At 42.3% G+C, this 22,281-nt stretch overlaps 1 protein-coding gene across 9 annotated transcripts in view; it reads right to left on the reverse strand.

Annotated features, from left to right (window-relative positions):
* QRICH1 (glutamine rich 1) overlaps positions 1-22,281 on the reverse strand; it is a 37,545-nt gene that overhangs the window by 9,426 nt on the left and 5,838 nt on the right. For all 9 annotated transcript variants that reach the window (XM_053929586.2, XM_053929592.2, XM_053929587.2 and 6 more), the window contains 4 exons: positions 17,620-17,949; positions 8,109-9,158; positions 2,129-2,306; positions 1,365-1,519 (listed from right to left, as the gene is read on the reverse strand). In XM_053929586.2, coding sequence (XP_053785561.1) covers positions 1,365-1,519; positions 2,129-2,306; positions 8,109-9,158; positions 17,620-17,928 — 1,692 coding nt within the window. In that variant the 5' untranslated portion in view covers positions 17,929-17,949. The remainder of the gene's footprint in view (positions 1-1,364; positions 1,520-2,128; positions 2,307-8,108; positions 9,159-17,619; positions 17,950-22,281) is intronic.

A 22,281-nucleotide genomic window follows, 5' to 3' on the forward strand; every position in this document is an offset into this window, starting at 1 on the left:
CTACAGTTGTATATTCTAACTCAGCTCCTTCAAATAATTATTTTGTTTCAATGCAGGGAACAAGAAGATAAGCTGTACTAAGCTGTATGTTAGCAGCAGACTTTGGGATAAATTACTTTTATGCATACCATGTTTACTTTAACAAAAAGCAAAGTGTTAATGAAGTGTTTCATAATTTTTTTTTGAAAACAAACAAACAACAAAAGTCTCTCAACAGACAGTAAGTGCTGATGAAGATGTGGAGAAAGGGGAACCCTTCTGTACTGCTGACGGGAATGAAGACTGGTGCGTCCACTGTGGAAGGCAGTATGGAGATACCTCAAAAATTAAAAATGGATCTGCCTTCTGATCCAGCAATCCTACTTCTGGGAATATATCTGAAAGAGCTCAAAACATTAACTCAAAAGAACATAACCACCTCTATGTTTATTGCAGTGTTATTTACAATTGCCAGGACATGGAAGCAGCCAAAGTGTGGATCAAACACCTATGGGACATTTACACAATGGAATTCTACTTGGCCATTAAAAAAAAAAAAGGTAAGAAAATTTTACCCTTTGCAACAGTATGGATGAACTTAAGAGAACATTATGCTAAGTGAAATAAGCCAGCCAGAGAAAGACAAATTCTACTCATATGTGGAATCTAATGAACAAACTGAACTAACAAGCAAAATAGAAACAGACTCAAACAGAGCAGGATGACAGCTAAGGAGCAGGGAGAGGTTCAAGGGTAGAGGGATTGAGCAAAAAGGAAAAAGGACTCAAGAATATGGACAACACTGTGGTGCTTGGAGGTAGGGGAAAGGGAGGGGGTTAGAAGGGGAATAAATAGTAATGGGGAAAAAAGGCTCTCAGGTAATATATCAAATATTTTTGGGTATGTTTTTTTTTGCTCTTTTGTTTGTTTCTTTTTACTATACAAAATATTTTAACAGGAGTTCTTCCTTAAGGCAAAATTATGAATAATGTTTATTTCCTTATTTGCTAAAGTGAACATGTAGGTCTTTTACAATTAAAAAAACAAACCCACATTAGCCCTAGCTGGTGTGGCTCAGTGGATTGAGCACTGGCCTGAGAACCAAAGGGCTGCTGGTTTGATTCCCAGTCAAGGCACAGGCCTGGGTTGCAGGCCGGGTCCCCAGTTGTGGGTAAACAAGAGGCAACCACACATCGATGTTTCTCTCCCTCTCTTTCTCCCTCCCTTCCCCTCTAAGAATAAGTATTTTTTTAAAAACCTCATTATACAGTTGAAAGAGAATGTCCTAATTATAACCCCTTGCTTGTCATTTTATTAATTTGAATATCCAGTAAATACCTGATCAGAACACAGATCCAACATGTTCCTGTGAAGTTGTTTCCTACCTTCTGAATGCACAGGAAAATATAGTAGAGTACATCTGGGTCATAGGGTTCACCTTCTCCATTTCGGGCTTCTCGTGTCATTAGACAGAGCCCATAATTCAACTCAGCCACAGCAGAAGAGATGAGATCTTCCTGGAATCGCAGAAGCTGGCGTCCTACAACACAAACCCAAAGGTGAATGGGGGTCCTCACAAACAGTTCTCTCTTTATTGGTCACTCATGTCCCTGAAAGGATGGCTCAGAGCAAACACTGCCCATTGGGGCTGGGATGGAAATGGGCACTGGTATCTGGCCTACTGAGGCAACAACCCTGTATGCTCTATCACATGAAGGGTTTCTTTCCCACCATCTTCCCTCCTCACATACCTTGAAAATTTTTATTAGGGCCATGACATCAAAGAAAAAAAATTCCACCCTCTATAATGTGAGGAAGTATACAAGCATAACGCTAAGGAAGAAGGGCCTTGAGCACTTACTGGTCTCCTCCCAGAAGTTTCCCTGACCAGACCTAAGTCAACTCCAGAAATCTATGTGTATAAAAATGCCCGATCTTGGACAAATTCCACAAACCCTGCTCATCTGCAGCTGGTCAGTCCTGCTTGTTGCTTGTCTTGAATTCTGTTCTGAATTCAGCATACTATTTCAGATGGAGCTCCCAGTCCCCAGAGTCCAGGGACACCACTTTCCTGCCATTCTCTCCTCCTACTGCTCCAGGGTCATTGTATTTTAGACAGAGTCCACCCCCATCCCTCCCAAACACTCACTCCCAATGGGCGCCAGTCTGTTCTGAGCATCCTTCTCTAGCTCAGCATTCTTGGTCTGGGCCCAGTTTTTCCATACTTCAAGCCCTTCTTCTGGCTTCAGAGAATTTGGAAGCAGAAGTTCTGGGGAAGGCTGTGGCTGTGACTGTGGTTCAACTTCAGCAACCTGAACAGTTTGAGCCTATGAGAGAGAAACCATCAAAATGTGTCAATACTCTTTCTTTTAGGCCCTTTGTTTAGCAAAACTGCCAGAAAAACATTACTTGTAGTGCTTTTAATAAATAAAATTCTCTTCTCCTTGTTGTCCTATTTTCAAGAATCTTTGAAATTCTACTCCTTATCCCAGGGATATCAAAGACTAGTACAGCAATTCTCAGCACTGGCTATACTTTAGAATCTCTGATTTAAAAACACCAATACCTGCGTTCTACCTTAGAATCTCTTTTTAAAGAGGCATGATGAGTTTTTTTTAAAACCTTTGCGTGTTGCCCTGGCTGATGTGACTCAGTGGGTTGAGCACTGGCCTGTGAACAAAAAGGTTGCCAGTTTGATTCCCAGGCAGGGCACATGCCTGGGTTGTGGGCCAGGTCCCTGGTTGGGGGTGTGCAAGAGGCAACTGATCAGTATTTTCTCTCACACATCAATGTTTCTCTCCCTTTTCCCCTCCTTTCCCCCCCTCTCTAGAAATGAATAAATAAAATCTTAAAAAAAAAAAAATACCATTCACATGTCAAAAGGCAATTCTAATGTTTAGTCACTGATCAAATATTACTAGCCCAAAGCACTGTGTGTCCAATTATAATAAGCAAATAAGTCACTTAGGGATTTTATTAAAGTGTAGATTCTAATTAAAAGGAAGCATCAATTGGCTGCCTCCTTATGCTGGTGATTGAAACTGCAACCTTTCAAGTTTGCAGGATGATGCTTCAACCAACTGACCCATACCAGCCAGGGCCCTGCATTTCTACTGTAATAAGCTTCCAAGTGAGGGAGCTGGTCTGCAGATCACACTTTTGAGTACTGAGTGTCCAGAGCAGTGACCACTCATCTTGGCTGCACCTTAAGATCATCTAGATAGACTGCTATTAAAAAATACTCACATGTCTAAGCCTTAATCCCCAGAGATTCTGATTTACTTTGTCTAAGGTGAGGGCCTGCTGCTATCAATATTTGTATTTTTTAATGATTGGTGTTTTTTAAGTCCTTACCCAAGGAAATGTTTATTAACCGTTAGCAAGAGAAGAAGGGGGTAGAGAAACATTGATAGGTTGCCTCCCCTATGCATCCTGGCCAGGGATCAAACCCGCTACCTAGTTATGTGCCCTGCCTGGGAATCAAACCCGCAACCTTTTGGTGCATAGAACAATGCTTTAACCAACAAGGCCACCCAGCCAGGGCCTATCAGTGTTTTCAGAAGCTCCTCAGGTTATTCTAAAGTCAAATCACGGTTGAGAATGATGTTTAGAGAAAGAAAAGTACAACAAAGTTCTGTCCCTCTCCCTCCCTGCCACTGTAATGTAAGGGGGGAAGGCTTGAGGATATGTATGACTCCTCTAACTATGTACAAGGTTCTATTTTTTTCATGCTCCATTTCATTAATAGTGCTCTGGCTCATATGGACATTTTCCGAAGACCAGGGGCACTGCTCTAGCTTCCTGCCTCCACAGGAAAAGTGGTTCCATCCTCAATGGGCTGACATCCAAGCCATGAAGACAAAGGGGCAGAGTTTGTCCGTGAGTCTGAATCACAATCCCCATCAGGTGGGACAGACACCAACACAAACCAAGCACAGGTTCTTGGTCTCACACACCTGTCCACATTCTAAACAAATTTCCTTGAGCAATTCTCCCTTCCAGGGCTGAGGAATGTCGAATCATTCAAGTTGAAAGCAAAATCATTTATCCATGACACATAAATTTGCTATCAACAGATAAAAATAAAAACTACCACACTAGCTGTGATAAAACACATTAAACAAGCAGGTAAAGCAAATCCCAGTGCCAGGCCCTTAAATTCTGTCAACCCTGGAGCTCCACTCAAGACACTCTTCTTATTCTTAGTTCAGCTACTGTTCTTGCTGAGTCTCTACTCACTCTCCCAGTTTGGATTTCCACGTCTGGGAAAATGACTGCTAACCTCGTGCCTCCAGCTATGCTAACTACACCCCCCTTAATATACCCAGTGGGTGCTGTGCACCTCTCACAGGGCATCTCACAGCCACCTTGAACTAACATCTACAGAGAGAACTCATCCCTTCCCCATCCAGAACCACTCTCCTCTGAGTACCCGCCTTGTTCAATGGCAACACCATCTATGCAAGCTGGAAATCTGGGAGTCTGACTAGGTAGGTAGGTGGGGCAGTGCTTCTCTGCTGGCTTTTTCGTCAGGCCCCCTTCGGTGTGCACCTCCACCCACTAAATGTAATGTTCCCAAGCATCTTGACAACCAAAATTCTTCCATATGTCCCTCAGTGGGTAGGGACAGTAGTGATCCCACCAAGGTTAAAAACTATTGATGTAAATAGGGCCTTGTACACCGTGGTTTTTGTTGTTGTTTTGTTTTTTCTGTTTATAATGGAGCCCTTGGAGAGTTTAAGCTGGGAAGTGACATATCTTACATTAAAAAAAAAAAATGACGATTCTTGCTCATCTATGGAGAATAGAATGAAAAATAAAAGTGGAAGCAGGTGCTGGTCGCCTGGACTAGCACAGCAGCAGTGATGATAATTTGAGAGAGTTTGAGAAGTTTGGTGGTATAACCAACGCGGCTTGCTGATGAGCTGGCTGTGAGGTTAAGGGAAAGCAGACTCAAGGATGACTCCTGGGTTTCTGACTTAAACAAACAGGTAACAGGCTGACGGTACCACTTCCTAAGATGGGGAAGTTTACAGTAGTGGCAGAGTTTATGCTAATGAAGAGCTGAGAGATCTGCAATTGAATCTAAGGAAATAAGTAGCTGCTGAATGTGTATAAGGGCCCTGAGGGGAAAGGCATGGTCTAGAGACACAGGTCTGTGTGTGTGTCAGATCAACTGTGCAGCGCGGCGGTAAAGATGGGCTGCACACCTGTCTGTCTGGGGTTGAATCCCAACTCTGCAACTTACTAATGGTGGTTTTGGCCTTGTTGTTTAATCTCTCTGTACCTCAGTTTCTTTTGTAAAATGGACGTGGCAGTATATACCTCGTAAGGTTGGTGAGAATTAAATGAGTTAAAATATGTAACATGGAGAAAAATACTGGCGGGTAGTGTCACTGAATATCTTCAGCAGCAGCACCATTACAGAGGTGTGCCGCATGTGGCCCAACAAAAAATTATAATTTACTTAAAACCTTTTTTTTTTGCTCATCAGTTTTCGTTAGTGTTTGTGTATAACTCTACTTCCAGTGTGGCCCAGAGATGCCAAAAGGTTGTACACCCCTGATTCTGAAGGATGTTAAAAAACCATGGCAAAGGACAGGAATTCCCAAAGGAGAAAAGAGGGCTAGTACTGTGCTCTGAGCAATACCAACATGTATGGTTCAGATGGAGGAGGAGGAACCAGCAGTCTCCCAAGAAGGGCAAAGAATCAACAGGCCCTGACTGGTGTGGCTCAGCTGGTTGGACGTCTTCCGGAAAGTGAAAAGGTCACCGGTTCAATTCCTGGTCAGGGCACATGCCTGAGTTGCAGATTCAGCCCCCGTCGGAGTGCATGTGAGAGACAACTGATCAGTGTTTTTCACATTGATGTTTCTCCCCTTCTCCCTCCCTTCCCCTCTCTCGAAAAATAAATAAATAAAGACAGGCAATGAGAGCTTTCATAAAGGGTATGAAGGGGAACAACACTGTCAGCTCTTCTTAGGGTGAACTCACATCACCGCACAATTATCCTCCCTATCTTCCCACGGGCTGTGAGTGCTCCAAGGGCAGAGACTATCTTACTCATCTCTGTAGCCCAGCACAGAGCCTGATAAAGGAGGGGAGAGGAACGTTTGTAGTGCCAATGGATAAACTCATCTTTCCTACCTACATGATAGGCATTCTTCCCAGTTTTTCTTTTTCTGGTAATAATATTTGATAAGTCCCTATTAAGATTTTCCCAAAGGAGACATAGCACTGAAGAACATGCGTCCACTCAACGAAACTCCAGAAAAGATCTCTTGCTGAAGGGCCGAAATGTACAACTTATTCAGAGACTAATGAGCACAAAGAGCCCTGACCTGCAAATTAAACATCAGACCAAGGAGAGCCAAGAAGAGGCCTGATGAGCTCCATGCCTGTGAGCAGAAGCCGAGTACAGAAACCTATTACAAGTCTCCTGGCAGGTCTCTCTTACCTGCGATCAATTCTACATACCAGCTCTTGATTCTTCTTATCACGAGTTTGGATTCTGGAAAAACTGCCCACCACGGAGCATCAGATTAAGATTAAGATCATCTCTTAACTTTGGGAAGACAACCCTGCTGTCCCTGCACTATCTCCTCTCTCACAGCCCCCTTTCATGTTGCCCTAAGCCATGTCTCTTCTTTCCTTCCCTGGCTCTGTACTCATGCTCCTCCATTCTTTTGTCAATGTAAGCTACAAATGAGAAAGCATACACCACTTTGTCCACAAAGATGCCTCTGCTGACTTTTTAACCTAGAATGATTTCTGAATTCTCCATTTTTCCCGGTGTATGTGGCACACAATGCACCCCTGATTGTGCTGCCTCATAACCAGACCACAAACTGCCTGCAACAACGACTCTGTCTTGTTTTACTGCTAGGCCCGACACCTGGGTATTTAACAGTTCCTTAACAAAGTCACCTAAAATAATGTACCGTTGCCTTTATGAAACAACTTGGTCAGCTTTTGCCTAATCAAAATCGTTAGGCCCTGCGTTTCTGAGTGTGGTCCCTGGTCTGCCAACACCTTGTTTGTGGTGGCTCCCTCACATGCATTCCCAGGAGCCCCTGCCCTCTGAGGGCACAGTCTTCAGCACATCCATGAGATCAGAGGTCTTATATCCACTCTAAAGATCTGTTAAATGAGGGACCAGGAAGTTTACTAATAATCTTAAGAGATAATAGCTTTAAGAAGATTAACAATTAGAAAAGATAAAAGGGCTAAGTAATTTTAAAGCCAAATTCCAACAGAGTTCTATTTTTGCTATTTTCTGTAAATCTAAAATATTTCAAAATAAAAAGCTTAAAAAATTTTTTTCAACATAGCTGCCATGACAGAAAATTCCATTAACTGAGGCTTATCTGGACTCTTTTTAAGGAACACTAGCTGGGTTAAGCACGGCTGGTTAGAGCATCATCCCGATATGCCAAGGTTGTGGATTCCATCCTCAGTCAGGGCACATACAAGAATCAACTTATGAATGCAACCTTTGAGGTGGAACAACCAATCGATGTTTTTTTTTCTCTCCCTTCATCTCTCTAAAAGTCAATTAAAACAACAACAACAAAAAAAACACAACTCTTTGGGAAATCCCACTACACAGGAGGCTTGTTCGAGACTCCTAAAAGTGATAAGCCAACCAGCAGGAATTGTAATCTTCTCATTTACCTCCACTGTCCACACATGACAACAAAAGAAGAAAATTCCAACTCCTCTCCACTGAGCCCAGTTCAACGTCTGTTAAATTATTACTGGGGTTCCACCAGATCCTTTCATTTGTGATGCAAAAAGTAGCCCCCGAAACTAGCATAACACTTGGAATGTCCCATTAATCTCTAACCAGAATTTTACCCTTCCTAAAAAGAGATAACAATGAGGCACCCCAGGAAACCTCCAAAGCACGTAGTGGTCAATGGGTACCAGGATAGCACTCCTGCTTGTTGCATAGCTTTATCTGCTGCTTTTGTCCCCCCGCCCCACCCCAAGTAAAATATTAAATACTATAGCACTGCAAAACTAACATCATTATATAAACAACCAGGGGTGCCAGAGGTTGCCAGGCAAGTTCTGTGTTGCACTGGGTCCTCAGGGAGCAGAGTGCCCCACAGATAAGTCTCACTTACTGAACAAGTAACCTGGAGCTGCTGCTGTTGCTGCTGTTGCTGCTGTGGCGGCGGCGGTGGGGGCGTCTGTTCCGGGGGAGTCTGTTGTTGTGGCTGCTGCTGAGGGTCCCATATATGGACAGTCTGAGCTGTATTCTGGTATGTGCCTGCCACAGCCTGCACAGCCACTGGAATGTGGATGTTGCCATTCATGAACTGTGCTGGAAAGAGAGAGTTTGCAAGGGTCTGCACTACCTCTTCATGGGAGTTTTTCACTACAGATGTGGTGCCCACCATCTTCTCCTTGTCATCCTCCAGCTTTACAGCTGCCAAGGCCGTGGGTGAGCCACTGACGTGAACTGCGTTGTAGGCTTCTTGGGGAATGGCAATGTGGGTAATGCTCTGCTGCTGAGGATCTCCCCGGGGCTGGGCAGAGTAAACGGGGATGGTCCAGGTTTCTCCTGTAGGGCTAGTAATGGTCCCAGTGGCACTATACAGGTGGGCACTGTCCACTGTCAGCAAGTCTGGCCTCAAAGATACGTAACTCTGCTGCTGGCCCTGTGGAATGGCCAGCACAGTGGCCACTGGCTGCCCTGAGATGGCATAGGACACAGTGATGGGCATGTCCACTTTGCGCTTCTTCACTGGCTGGAGAACACTGGCTGTGCCAACCCGCCGCTCCCCTTCTCGAGGTGAGCCTTGCTGGGACGGTGGTGGAGAAAGGGCACCCACAGTCTGGATTTGGATCTGCTGACCCCCAGCAAGAGACTGGCCAGCCACCAACTGAGCCTGGATCTGCTGATGTGGGATGTGCTCCTCTGGAATCTCTGCAGCTTGGATCTGTTGGGCTGCCTGCACGTGCTGCACCTGGATCTGGGCTGCCTGCAGCTGCGAGGGGCTGGGGCTCTGCAGAGATGGGGTCTGGATGGAAGGGGCCGCCGGCTGAGGTGCTTGGCCTTGGATCTGCACCTGGACCTGGAAGGGCTGCTCGGCAGGCTGGTGAACGGTAAGCTGCGGGGAGAGCTGCTGAGCCGAAACCTGCTGTGGAGACTGTTGTACCTGCACCTGTACCTGCAGTGACAAGATTCATCAGTGAGTGAACCAGGCGACATTCAGAATCAAGAAATTATCTCAGGCAGGGGACCCTCGGTAATGTGAGGAGGAAGGGCTGCCCTACTCACGGCTTCTGAGGAAGACATAATCCCCAATACCACGTGCAAAATTCACCAGCATCACATTGCATTAAGAGTAACATGTATCCACCTAAGAGCAACAACTACCAACTGGGGCCTATGAAGGAAATACCAGAACTTTTGCTCATTTTCCACTCTTCCTTAAAAATGTGACCTCCTTTGGTTTTGCTTATTGGTATAGTAATACAAGTGTATAATTCAGAAATATGTATATACTTAGATGTTCAAAAAACAGTTTACCCATGGGGGGGCACTAAAGTGTGGGGGCCACTGTTCGCAAAGGTCAGAAGGACAAGTGTGTTCCTTCCACAGGCACTCGATTCCCAACCTCAAGCTCAGAAGCACTCCCACCACAGACAGCAAGTGCAAAACACAGTAGAGAGAAAACTTTTTTTCAATTTATTTTTTCCATCACTGTTTATCCCCCCTAATACCCTCTTCCATGTCCATCCATCCCTGTCCACCCAAAGACAAAACATTTGAAATCTCTTTTAGAAATATCTCCCTCTTTGCTACTAAAATGGAGGCACTGTTGAACGATTCCCTAGAGTGCCTCTTTAAAATAATTCTGAAGTAAAATTGGTTATAATATTCTGTCAGTTTCTGGTAAACAACACTGTAATCTGACATCTGTATACACTACAAAGTGACCACTGCCCAAGTCTAGTTACCATCTCTCGCACACCATTGGGTGCTATCACCCACTTTGTCCTTTTGCCTCCAGTAACCACAAATCTGTTCTCTGTATAGATAAATGTGTTTCTGTTTTGTGTTTGTGTTGTTAGAGTGCTTATTTAAAACATGTTTGTTTTAACAGAGAGGCCATTAATAAAATCCACAAGATCCCTGATGATTTAATCTAAGGAAGGTGACTATATCCTGGATCTCACATTTCTGATAATGCAACTCATCTTATTGATATTACTTCAGCATACAAAACAGCACAAAAAGATGCTATGCCTAACATACACTCTTTAAAAAAAAAAGAAAGCTTTGGCAGCATATGAGATCTTGTTTCCTGGCATATGTCATCATTTGGCTCAAATGAACTCTTATAAAATTCTTTTTTTAATTTCAAAATAAACAAAGAAAGATTTTTTCCCCCCCATCAGACACACATATCTAAATTACTCTCAACACAGGTAGGAATTAGGGAAGAGGAAAACGAAAAGGCAGATGAGGAATTATGTTTATCTAACAACACAGGAGACGTATCACAGAAAATAACTACAGATGGTGCTGGGACATGACCAGTGTGGCTCAGCTGGTTGGGCATCACCCTGCAAAATGAAAGCTCGGGGCACATGCCTGGGGAGCAGGTTGGGTCCCCGGTCAGGGCACGAGTGAAAGGCAACCAACAGATTGATGTTTCTCTCTCACATCAATGTTTCTCTCCCTCCCTTCCTTTTGCTCTCTCTCTAAAAAATAAATAGTTTTTTTAAAAAAAGAAAAATAGCAAGTGTTGGTAAGGATGTAAAGAAATTGCAATCTGCCCCAATGGTATGGTGCAGTGGACTGAGTGTCGGCCTGCGAACCAAAGGGTCACCCAGTTCAATTCCTGATCAGGGCTCATGCCTGGCTTGCAGGCCAGGTACCTGGGTTGGGGGCATGTGAGAGGCAACTGTTTCTCTCTTGCACAATGATGTTTCTCTCCCTCTCTGTCTCATTCCCTTCCCCCCTCTCTAAAAATAAATAAAATCTTAAAAAAAAAAAAAAAGATCGAGAACCAAGATGGCGGCATAGGTAGACACACTGCGCCTCCTCGAACAACCAAAACTGACAGAAAATCTAACGACAAGGAAGTCCGACACCAAGGAAATAAAAAATAAACATTCATCCAGACCAGTAGGAGGGGCGGAGAGGACTTGTGTTGCCGTGGCGGGACCGAGACTGGCAGAGTGTGGGACGAACGGGGTAGGCAGTCTGACCACTAGCAGACCCTGCGGCCCCACATTCGCGCACAGATAAACCCGAGCGAAGCAGACCGCACAGTCCAGGGCTCCAGCGCGAGGAAATAAAGCCTCAAACCTCTGATTGAAAACACCAGTGGGGGTTGGGGCGGCAGCAGGAGAGACTCCCAGCCTCACAGGAGAGGTTATTGGAGAGACCCACAGGGGCCTAGAGCGTGCATAAGCCCACCCACTCGGGAACCAGCACCAGAGGGGCCCAATTTGATTGTGGGTAGCACAGCGAGTGACTGAAATCTGGTGGAGAGTGGAGCTGGCGCCATTACTCCCTCTCGGCCCCTCCCCCACGTACAGTGTCACAGCACAGCGACCAGCTTTACCCAGCTCCGTGAACACCTAAGGCTCCGCCTCTTTAAGTAACAGCGGCGCCAAGACAAAAAAAAAAAATGGCCCAAATGACAGAACACTTCAAAGCTCCAGAAATAATTCAACTAAGCAGCGAACAGATAGCCAACCTATCAGATGCACAAAACACTGGTAATCAAGAAGCTCACAGAATTGGTTGAATTTGGTCGAAAACTAGATGAAAAAATGAAGCCTATGCTAAGAGAGACAAAGGAAAATGTACAAGGGAATCAATAGTGAGGCGAAGGAAACTGGGACTCAAATCAACGGTGTGGACCAGAAGGAAGAAACAAACATCCAACCAGAAAAGAATGAAGAAACAAGAATTCGGAAAAATGAGGAAAGGCTTAGGAACCTCCAGGACATCTTGAAACGTTCCAACATCCGAATTATAGGGGTGCCAGAAGGAGAAGAGGAAAAACAAAAAACTGAAAACTTATTTGAACAAATAATGAAGAAGAACTTCCCTAATCTGGCAAAGGAAATAGAGTTCCAGGAAGTCCAGGAAGCTCAGAGAGTCCCAAAGAAGCTGGACCCAAGGAGGAACACACCAAGGCACATCATAATTACATTAGCCAAGATGAAACAGAAGGAGAGAATCTTAGAAGCAGCAAGAGAAAAGGACACAGTTACCTACAAAGGGGTTCCCATAAGACTGTCAGCTGATTTCTCCAAAGAGACCTTAAAGGCAAGAAGGGGCTGGAAAGAAGTATCTGAAGTCATGAAAGGCAAGGACCTACATCCAAGATTGCTCTATCCAGCAAAGCTATCATTTAGAATTGAAGGGAAGATAAAATGCTTCTCAGATAAGGTCAGGTTAAAGGACTTCAACATCACCAAGCCCTTATTATATGAAATGTTAAAGGGACTTACCTAAGAAAAAGAAGATAAAAAATATGAACAGTAAAAATGACAGCAAACTCATAGTTATTAACAACCATACCTAAAACAAAAACAAAAGCAAACTAAGCAAACAACTAGAACAGGAACAGAACCACAGAAATGGAGCTCACATGGAGGGTTATCAACAGGGGAGTGGGGGGGGGGGGAAGGTACAGAGAATAAGTAGCATAGATGATAGGTGGAAAATAGACAGGGGGAGGGTAAGAATAGTGTAGGAAATGTAGAAGCCAAAGAACTTATAAGTATGACCCATGGACATGAACTATAGGGGGGGAATGTGGGAGGGAGGGGGTAGGCAGGATGGAGTGGAGTGGGGGGGGAATGGGACAACTGTAATAGCATAATCAATAAATATATTAAAAAAAAAGAAAAAGAAAAAAAAAATCTTAAAAAAAAAAAAACATGTTCATCAATCCAAAGTGATGGTCAGGCTGTGAGAGAATAGCTTATTTTAATCCTGTTTTTGGCCACAAACACATGTTTGCAGAATACACCATACTATGAGTGCTGCCTCCCCAAGGCAGAAGCCACAATCACTGTAGAGTACAGGCATGAGACCAGGGATTCTCAAATTAGACACACTGCGTGGAACTAGGACCCAGAAAGGAGCAACAGGAATCACAACCTTCATTTCTCTGGTGAGAGTGGAAGAGTGTGGCATAAACGGAGCAGGATGGCAAACATCCCAATGAAACACTATGGTAGGGTGAGAACCTGTGCCCAGTGATGTGGCTGAAGATCTCTGCTACAGCAGGCTAGCAAGCCTCCAAGACCCGTTCTCTGGCCCTCCCATAAATTCCCTGAGCTAATTACGATCCTTTAGTCAATCCTTTTTCTGAGTAAATGACCTGAGAGGAGGAAATATGTGGCCTTATATTTGTAACTAAAAATTGAAACCAAAATGGATACAGAAAATATTCAATACCATACCAAACTTTGAAGATCATATTTAAGATAGGAGAGAGAGGTATATAGAGGGATACCAGAGATGTGAATTGTATCTGTAACATACATCATTTTAGAAAATTGACTGTGGGAGTGGGTGGCAGGAAGGGCGGAAGAGGGCAAAGGGGGAAAATTGGGATAACTGTTAATAGAATAACAATAATAAAAAATCCTTTAAAAAATTATGTCTTTTTTAAAAAAGGGCAAAAATAGCAAACTGGGAATACTTGTTTATAAATAAATGCTTGTCTGGATACTTTTCAAATGTCTAGGAAGCAACCTGGGCCCTAGGGAGGAATGATACTAATGAGAAGAGAAGGAAGGAAACAGCAGCAGCAGTTTTTATTTATTTACTGAGCGCTTAGTATGTGCCAAGCAATATACTTAGGACTTGGTAATTTATGTAATCTTCAAAGTAACTACAATACCTAAATTCTTTTTATTTCCATGATGTAGATAATGGACTCAACATAGTTAAGACAGTTGCCTAAGATGACGTATCTAGTGTAGCAGAGGCAGGAGAAAGTCATGTTTGTCTAAGGGCCAAGTCTGGCTCCTGATCACCTCGCTCCTCACTCAGCGATTCAACACCACGATGAGGGGTTAGGAACTGACCCAGCACGGAGGGAATGTGTGACAGCAAGAAGAAAGAGAGGAGGAAACATGAAGGTTGGCATGACAAGTGAGGAAGAGTTGTACTTTAAGGCATTGAAGCTTTGAGATCTAGCAACAAAAGAAATGTTAGGAAGTCCCCTTTTCCAAAGCATCCTTCACTTAAATAGGCCAGACTGGCTGGCCAGCCAGCCTTATGTGAAGCCTCAGTTCCTGCCCTGTGGAAGGGCAGAGAAGAAACAAGCAATTCTATAGGGGCTCAGCCAAACCCAATCCCTGGGACTCATCATCAGAGGGCCTTCCCTCTGGTACACACATTTAATTCGATGTATGCTTTAGGAAGTAACCAACTCAGGAGGGCTCTTGAAAAGCAAGTTCCAAATGAACTCCCTTCACTTAGCTCAGGCAGACCTGCCAGCAACAGGAAACTTGGGCTTTTCCTAGAATTCTACACACTGTGAGGGCATTAACATGGAAACTCTTCTTTCTGCCTTCAGAAAGTGCCTCCCTATCTCAAACAAAAATACCCTGTAATTCTGTGAAATAACCAATATATATTTTAGTCATTTCTCTGATCCCGGGCTAGAGATCCTAAAACCTCTGTAATTTCCTAAGTAATAATAAAGGTGCTAGGAGCATTTTGTGTTCTAATGAGGCAACTTTCAGTGGACTCCTGAATGGCTGCTGGTCACCAGAAAGACCAAACCATGATTAGAAGCTTGGTACTTTAAACAGCATTACCCATTCTGTGCAGAGGGAAGAGGGGCTAGAAATTGGGTTATTAATTAATCAATCATACCTGTGTGTTTCAGCTTCCATAAAAATACCAAAAGTATGGGGTTCTGGGAGCTCCTGGGTTGGTGAACTTATCTGTGTGCTGGGAAGGTGGTGCATCCCATCTCCTGTGCTCCAGAGTCTTCAGAACCTCACACTATTTATCTGTATCCTTTAGTATATAATAAACCAATAAATGTGTTTCCCTGATTTCTGTGAGCTGTTCTAGCAAATTACTGAACCCAAGGAGGTATACTGAGAAGTCCAATTTATTTTTATTTTTTATAAAGATTTTATTTATTTATTTTGAGAGAGAGAAGGGAAGGAGAAAGAGAAGGAGAGAAAAAACAATGTGTGGTTGCCTCTTACGCACTCCCAACTGGGAACCTGGCCTGCAAACCAGGCATGTGCCCTGACTGGGAATCAAACTGGTAACCCTTTGGTTCACAGGCCTGTGCGCAATCCACTGTGCTATAACAGTCAGGGCTGAGAACTCCAATTTATAGCTAGGTAGTGACAAGCACAAGCGATAACCTGGGACCTGCAACTGGTGTCTGAACTGGGTGGCAGTCTCATGGGACTGATCCTTAACTTGTACAATCTGACGCTAACTCCAAGTAGACAGTTTCAGAACTGAACTGAATTGTAGGAAAGACAGTTGGTGTTGGAGAATTGGTCTGTGTAGGAAATAACCCACACATTTGGTGGTCAGAAGTGTGAGTATGGTAATAAGAGGGAGTAAAGGAACACAGTTCAATTCAGTTACTCTACTAATTAACCTCTGACATATACCTTTGTCTTCCGGCAATTTGATAAAACTGTTCTAAGCACATAATTACTTTGTCAAATTCTAGGTGCTGGTTGTAGTCTGGCCAGATGAAGTCATGAGAGAAGAGCAAACTCTGGAGTGATGACAAGTGGTTTTTAAAAAGCAATCTAATTTTACCACAGTTTAAAAAAAGCCATCTAGAAAACAGCCTCAATCCTCAAGGTATCAATAGTAAACTTTTGAAATTTTAAATAATAATGTATTTTTTTATTCTCATCAAAAGAGTTAGGTTGAGAGACACCACCACGGGGCAAACAGCATTTAACACTAGAGTGGAGAAGGCAGTTGGGTCAGCCCTTCACTTCAGTGCACATCCATCACCTCTCTAATCTCATCCATTCACTCTACTCAGTGAACTCCAGTTACACTAGCCTTTTTGCCATTTTCAAATAAGCAGGCTCCCATTCTGATTCAGAATGTTCTTTCCTCAGATAACCAACCACATTTGCCAACTCTCTTCAATCTAACTCATATGTCACAAGCACATTGAGGCTTCCCCTGGTCATCTCCAACTCTTCTCCTTTACATTTATCACTATGTAACAAGATTTTTGTTCTGTATCATCTATCTCCCAGTTATAATGTATGCTTCGCCAAGTCAAGGAGCTTTCTGTCTTCTTCACTACTGTACCCAAGCATCTAGCAAAGGGCTTTACACATAAATACAGGATATGTCTGTCTGGGATTAGAGGAAAAGTTAATGATCATTGCCCTATACCCACAAGTTCAAAATATTCCCAAGCAACTCTCTTGTTTTTAATTAGAAAAGTTCATGCTTAATTGGGGGTGGGGGGTGGGGGGGGGAATCCCCCTGGCTGTGTGGTTCAATGGATTGAGTGCTGGCCTGAGAACAAAAGGGTCGCTGGTTCAATTCCCAGTCATGGCAATGCCAGTCCCCAATGCCAGTCCCCAGCGGGGGGCTGAGAGGCAACCACACAGATGTTTCTCTCCCTCTCTCTAAAAATAAATAAAAATCTATAAATCTAAAAGTCTTATCAATAAATAAATAAATAAATAAAGCAAAAATTCAAGCTTTCCTCCTTAAGTAGACCAATCCTCAGCCCAGTTACTATTTTGGCCTTTATTATTCAAGGACCATTATATTCTACATGTTAAAAACCAGTGACATGCCCTGGCTGGTATGGCGTAGTGGACTGAGCTGGGGCCGGCAAACCAAAGGGTTGCTGGTTTGGTTCACCGTCAGGGCACATGCCTGAGTTGCAGGCCAGGTACCCAATAGAGGGTGCGCAAGACGCAACCACACAGTGATGTTTCTCTCCCTCTCTTTCTCCCTCCCTTTCCCTCTAAAAATAAATAAATAAGTAATCTTAAAAAGAAAAAAGAACCCCTGAAGAGAAAAACTTGGTACCATCTCAGCAAATGTATTTTTCTCTCAGTTTTTCCTCTCTCAGTAAGTTTATTATCAATTAGCATTATTTCTAGAGGCTTATACATAGCAAGTGCAGACCTAGAAACCTGTGGGTGACCTGAGTCAGGGAACCATACAACTAGACGTCTAAAATACATCAGCCTTCCCATTTCAAAACGAGTTCCAAATGTCATGCTTTTATTATTGACATGCTTTTAGTAATGAGCCAAGACTAACCCTCCTATTCTCTTGATTGGCTCAGGGTGACAGACCAAAGGGAAACCTCAGTCACTCTCAGCTGTGGAACATCTAAATCCAGCCCAAGACCTCTAATTTCTATGCTGTTCAATTCGCCAACACAAACGGCAAGTATCTGTGGTCTTTTCAGTTTACAGTGGATGCAAATATTTTTAGTCTGCATTAACTATGAAATATGAAAGCCTTTGTGTGAAAGATGATGTTTTAAAAAGTCAGAGTATTTCCCTTAGTGAAAATAACCTCTGACACTGTATAGAGATGTGGTGCTCCTACTAACCCAAACCATGATGGCAAATAAAGTCTATTAAATAGGATGCACCTCAACATTGCCCTTTTACCTGAACCTGCTGTGGCTGTTGAACCTGGATCTGCTGTTCTTGCTGTGTCTGTGGCTGAACACTGGTGGTGACTGGACAGGCAAGTTCAAGCAACGACCCAGCCACTTCGGTGCTGTCTGTGTAAATGCAGTTCCCACCCTGCTGGTAGACCATGGTAGTGGTAGCCGTCTGCTGGAACTCCTGAAGGGCTTCTGGCCCCTTAGAGGCTAGTGAGTCCAGAAACTCCTTCATCCTGTGTTGTGGGACAGACCGTGCCTTTACTCGGATATATTCTTCAAAGGAGATGGTGTTCTCCAGAGAATTATTCATATTGTAGATTCCTTAGGGTTCCTAGTAACAAAATAAATAGAAGTCAAAAATATATTACTGTTTTCCTATCTTGAAATACACAGGCCAATCACACTTGCATCAGAGTGAATAGTAAGGGAAGCTGTATGCATCTGGAATCCAAAGTAAAGTTTTATTATATCACCTTATTTTTTCAATTAATGGCATGTGAAAATTGTTTCCATAAATATTTCTTAAACCAAACTATCACATTGAAGACAAACGAAAGCATGCGTCACAGTACTAGGTGAAACAGGCCAAAACCACACTCTCCACCCAGTGCTTGACCAATCCCATCTTTTCTGCAGAGCCACGCACTGGACAGTAAGACACATGCAAAACTGCTCTGTGACCATCACAGAGAGGATTACTAAGGACGCTCGGAGCAAGGATTCCTACTGACGTGTTCTATTTCCATTGCCAACTATGTCCTATAGGGAAGGGACAGGTATGCCACCTGGCTATGGCAAGATCCAAAAGACAGGGGATGTGTCCTTTTCCACCTCCCATCAGAACCAACCAAATTCCATTTTGCCATATACTGCTCACATTCTTTTGTAACACAGCTTACTGAAAAGCATGGATTTTGGAGCCAGACTGCCTAGGTTCAAATCCTAGCCTGACCTCTCCTTAACTGTGTAATCCTGGACAAGTCAGATAACCTTAGTTTTCTTATGTATCAAATGACAAGTCAGATAACCTTAGTTTTCTTATGTATCAAATGGGGATAAAATACTATTTATTTCACAAAGTTGACATGAGGATTAAATATATGTAAAACTTATTATTATTAAAATAAGTGGGGGAGGGAGTTGAATAATCTCTTAAATAACTAGGTCACTACTAAAATTCAGAAATCAATTCTGTACATTTTCCTTTGGACTATTTACCTTGAGAACCAATCTGCAGGGGTGGCATGACCTGGAGGACAACAATACAATCTATCTGTGGATGGCTGAGCGCTCTGCTGCTTTCATACCGTTCTTTCGGGATCAGTACCTCCAGAACAAAAGCAGCAGCAGGATGCGAGAGTAACACGGTGAGCCTTTCTGCCAAAAGGACTCAGTCAATCTCAAATGTCTGAAAAAGTGATTTGTTTCCTTGAGCCATTATCAGTCTAGTCTCTCACTGCCACACGTTTTGCCTTATGTTACAGATATAAGGTGTTTATCTATCTCATCTCTTCCAACTAGCAGACAAGATTGTGTCCTGGTCCTCTCTGAATAGATGACACATGATAGGTGCTTTGTTGCATTTGGAATTCAACATGGGAGAAGGATAAGTCTTTGCTCCCATAACGTCTATGACTTACAACCATAAATGTTATGCTTTTCCCTAGTAAATGGTTAGTATAAACCTGGAAAAAAAACCCACAGCAAGAGTGAGACCAAAGAAAAAATATGTTACCGCAACTAATTTACTGACACTGGCAACATTTCTGTGGAGTGCTGTGTAAGTATAGCATACAAATTATATTTGGGTGCTTTCAAACACAATAGAATCAGCGATAAATCTTTTATAATGATGTGCACAATATATTATAAATGTATTTCTCCACAAATAAAAAACAACACATATCCTGTCTACAATCAAAATCCCTAGGAAACCCCAAGAACAACACAGTGCGCAAAAAAAAAAAAAAGCATGTACAGGTCAAAAGAGTGCAAGGCAAAGCTGCTGCTGCTGGCCTCTTGTCTTCTGAAATTTAACTCTCGTTTGTCCCTTTTTCACCTCTCTTCTGACCACCTATCTGCCTTGCCCAGCTCTTCCTTTGCTGCTTCAGGGGCTTCGAGTTACCTTCGCCAAGTAGAAAACGAGGTCTGCTGTAAGACTTCAACATTAAGCTATTGATGATGCCCATGGCGCATATGAGGAAGAAGAGCATCAAGGCCAAGCACTCCACCCTTCCGTTACATATTCAGAGCAGGCCACTCCAGTGCAGGTGATCCACAAACTCAACACATCAGCACATGTGTCAAAGCTTCCCTTTGCTGAGAACATCACGACTGAATTTCCTTAAGAATGCACCTCTCACGATAGAGACTCAACAACAGTATGAAGTTTACAACACGTGATTCTAATACTTAATTACATATACCCTCCTGCTCAAAAGGAAAGATTACATGAACAGCAATTAGTAACTAATTCTCTACGTGTTTATACTTATTTCATTTTTTTTACCTCTATTATAGAACAACAATAGAGGTCAGCTGAAATTTACATTTCCCCAAATTTATTTTCTTCAACAATTAGTTGAAGTCTTGTAAAATATTGAGAGACTGCCTGTATTTTGAAGATTGCTTGTGCTGGAATCACAACTACTGGGTCAAAGCAATTTTTTAAAGAAAAAATATAGAGAATCATGCAGCAAAAACATGTCTCAAATCTGAGAGGACAGAAATATGACAAACACAAAGAAACATTCCAAATTAAGTTTATAGAACGAGAACACCTTCATATAAATACTGCTTGGTAAAGGGCAGTCCTTGGAATCTTCCTAGTGACCTTACTTCCTTTCACTTTTTCAAGTTTCAGTAATTCCAGAGGCTTAAGTTTCATCTGAAGTCTGATATTCAGTATAGAGAAGAAATGACCAACTTCTCTTCCTAGAAACAAGCTTTCTTCAGTTTTTAGTGTAGAATTCCACTTTGGTTTTCCGTTTTTGTTTGTTTGGTTTTTTTGGTTTTATTTTTTTGAGGGGGTGAGGAGGAGTAAAACTAATACATCCATTTTCTAAGAAAAATTGTTCAAATACTATAAGAAGGTATAAAATAAGAAGTAAAAACTACTAAGAATGCTTTGACCTCTGGTTCTTGGCCTATGAATTTTAAATAAACACTGATCTACCCTTTAGGAACTGTGAGTTTAGGGCATGAAATTACCTTCCTTTCACCGGCCACTGCAGGTCGCATTTTTGATTCTGTCAGGATCGCTTTCACGGCTTTGAGCCTCTATTTGTGGACTCATTAATCTCAGAGTGTCTCTAGATTTCCCGCTATACAATATAAAGAAATTAAAGTTCCATGCCCTCTATTTTTGACAAACATAAGTGAATATAATTTGTTTAATCTTCTAGTTTTAGAACAAAACATTTCACACCAAATCAAAATCAGAACTTTTTTCTAAATCAAGGTTCCAAAGATGATAAAAACCATTCTGCTCCAAACAAATCCTGCCAGTATTTCTAGAATGCAACCTTCGATAATGTCACTACAAGAACCTCTAGTCTTAATATAAATTTATTCCCTGAGCAGAAGGGCAAAAAAGATGGGTAGTTCATCTCTCAAAACGAATGTAGAAAGGTATCTGCTATAAAGTCTCAAAGTTCATTCTTTTAAGCTTTCATCAAAAAAGGGAAAAGACCAATAGCTTGAAGTAGGAAAAAACCTATAAAACTCGGATGTTGATAAAGGTTCATACATATATGTTCATTATATTCTTTATTCTTGTGAAAACATTTGAAATATTCAATGACAAAAACACCTTTTGGTTAGCAGCTAGCCATGTGTTTTAAGTAGTTTAGACTCCAAGTGTAAAGCCCTCTGCAGTGCCCCAAGCTTACAGCCTACCGTTGGTGGGGCTTCAGGCAGAAGCCATTGTTACCAAAGGCAGTTTTTCTTTCACTACGCCCTAGGAGGTTCCTCACTGACTCTGTAAAGTCAGAGCAAGCTAAGATATATTAACAAATACTGTATTCCATGGAAAACTTTATGAAACATTAATGAAAAAACATTAATGTCAAAGAACACTCCCATCTGTCCATTTATACAGACTAAAACACACACAGCTTCATTTCTTGTCCTTTTATCCTGCTCACTTGGCAGTATCCACCAGACTGACACATCCCAATAACGAAGTACAACAAGTCAGTGTTTGACCTCACACAAATGTACTGCTTAGGAAAGGGGGAGAGGTCTAGAAATATATTGAAATATTTTATACAAACCAGTTAGTAAAGAAAAACAGAAAAAAATAAACAAATTCTCAACAGCAGTGACGGTTTCTTCCTTTGCTTTTATGTTTGGAAAAAGTCTTCCTTTCCATAATATCAGGTCATTTTCCATATACAATTTTTTAAATTTACAGTGTGATTTTAATGTAATGCTTTGATCCCTTTAGTATTTTACATAATGTAAGGTAAATGTCTAATTTTTCCCCCCAAAGCCAAACAACTTGTCCCTTTATCATTTATTGAACTACTGAAACAACTTTGCCACTGACTTGAAATGCCACTGTCATTACATATCAAATTCATATAAAGATGTTCTGGCTCCTAAGCTTTTACTGTGATCCCACAGATCTTTCTATAATACAGTAGGTTTTTATAAAAAGGAT

The sequence above is a fragment of the Desmodus rotundus genome, chromosome 8 (genome assembly GCF_022682495.2).
Source record: "Desmodus rotundus isolate HL8 chromosome 8, HLdesRot8A.1, whole genome shotgun sequence".
Lineage (NCBI taxonomy): Eukaryota > Metazoa > Chordata > Mammalia > Chiroptera > Phyllostomidae > Desmodus > Desmodus rotundus.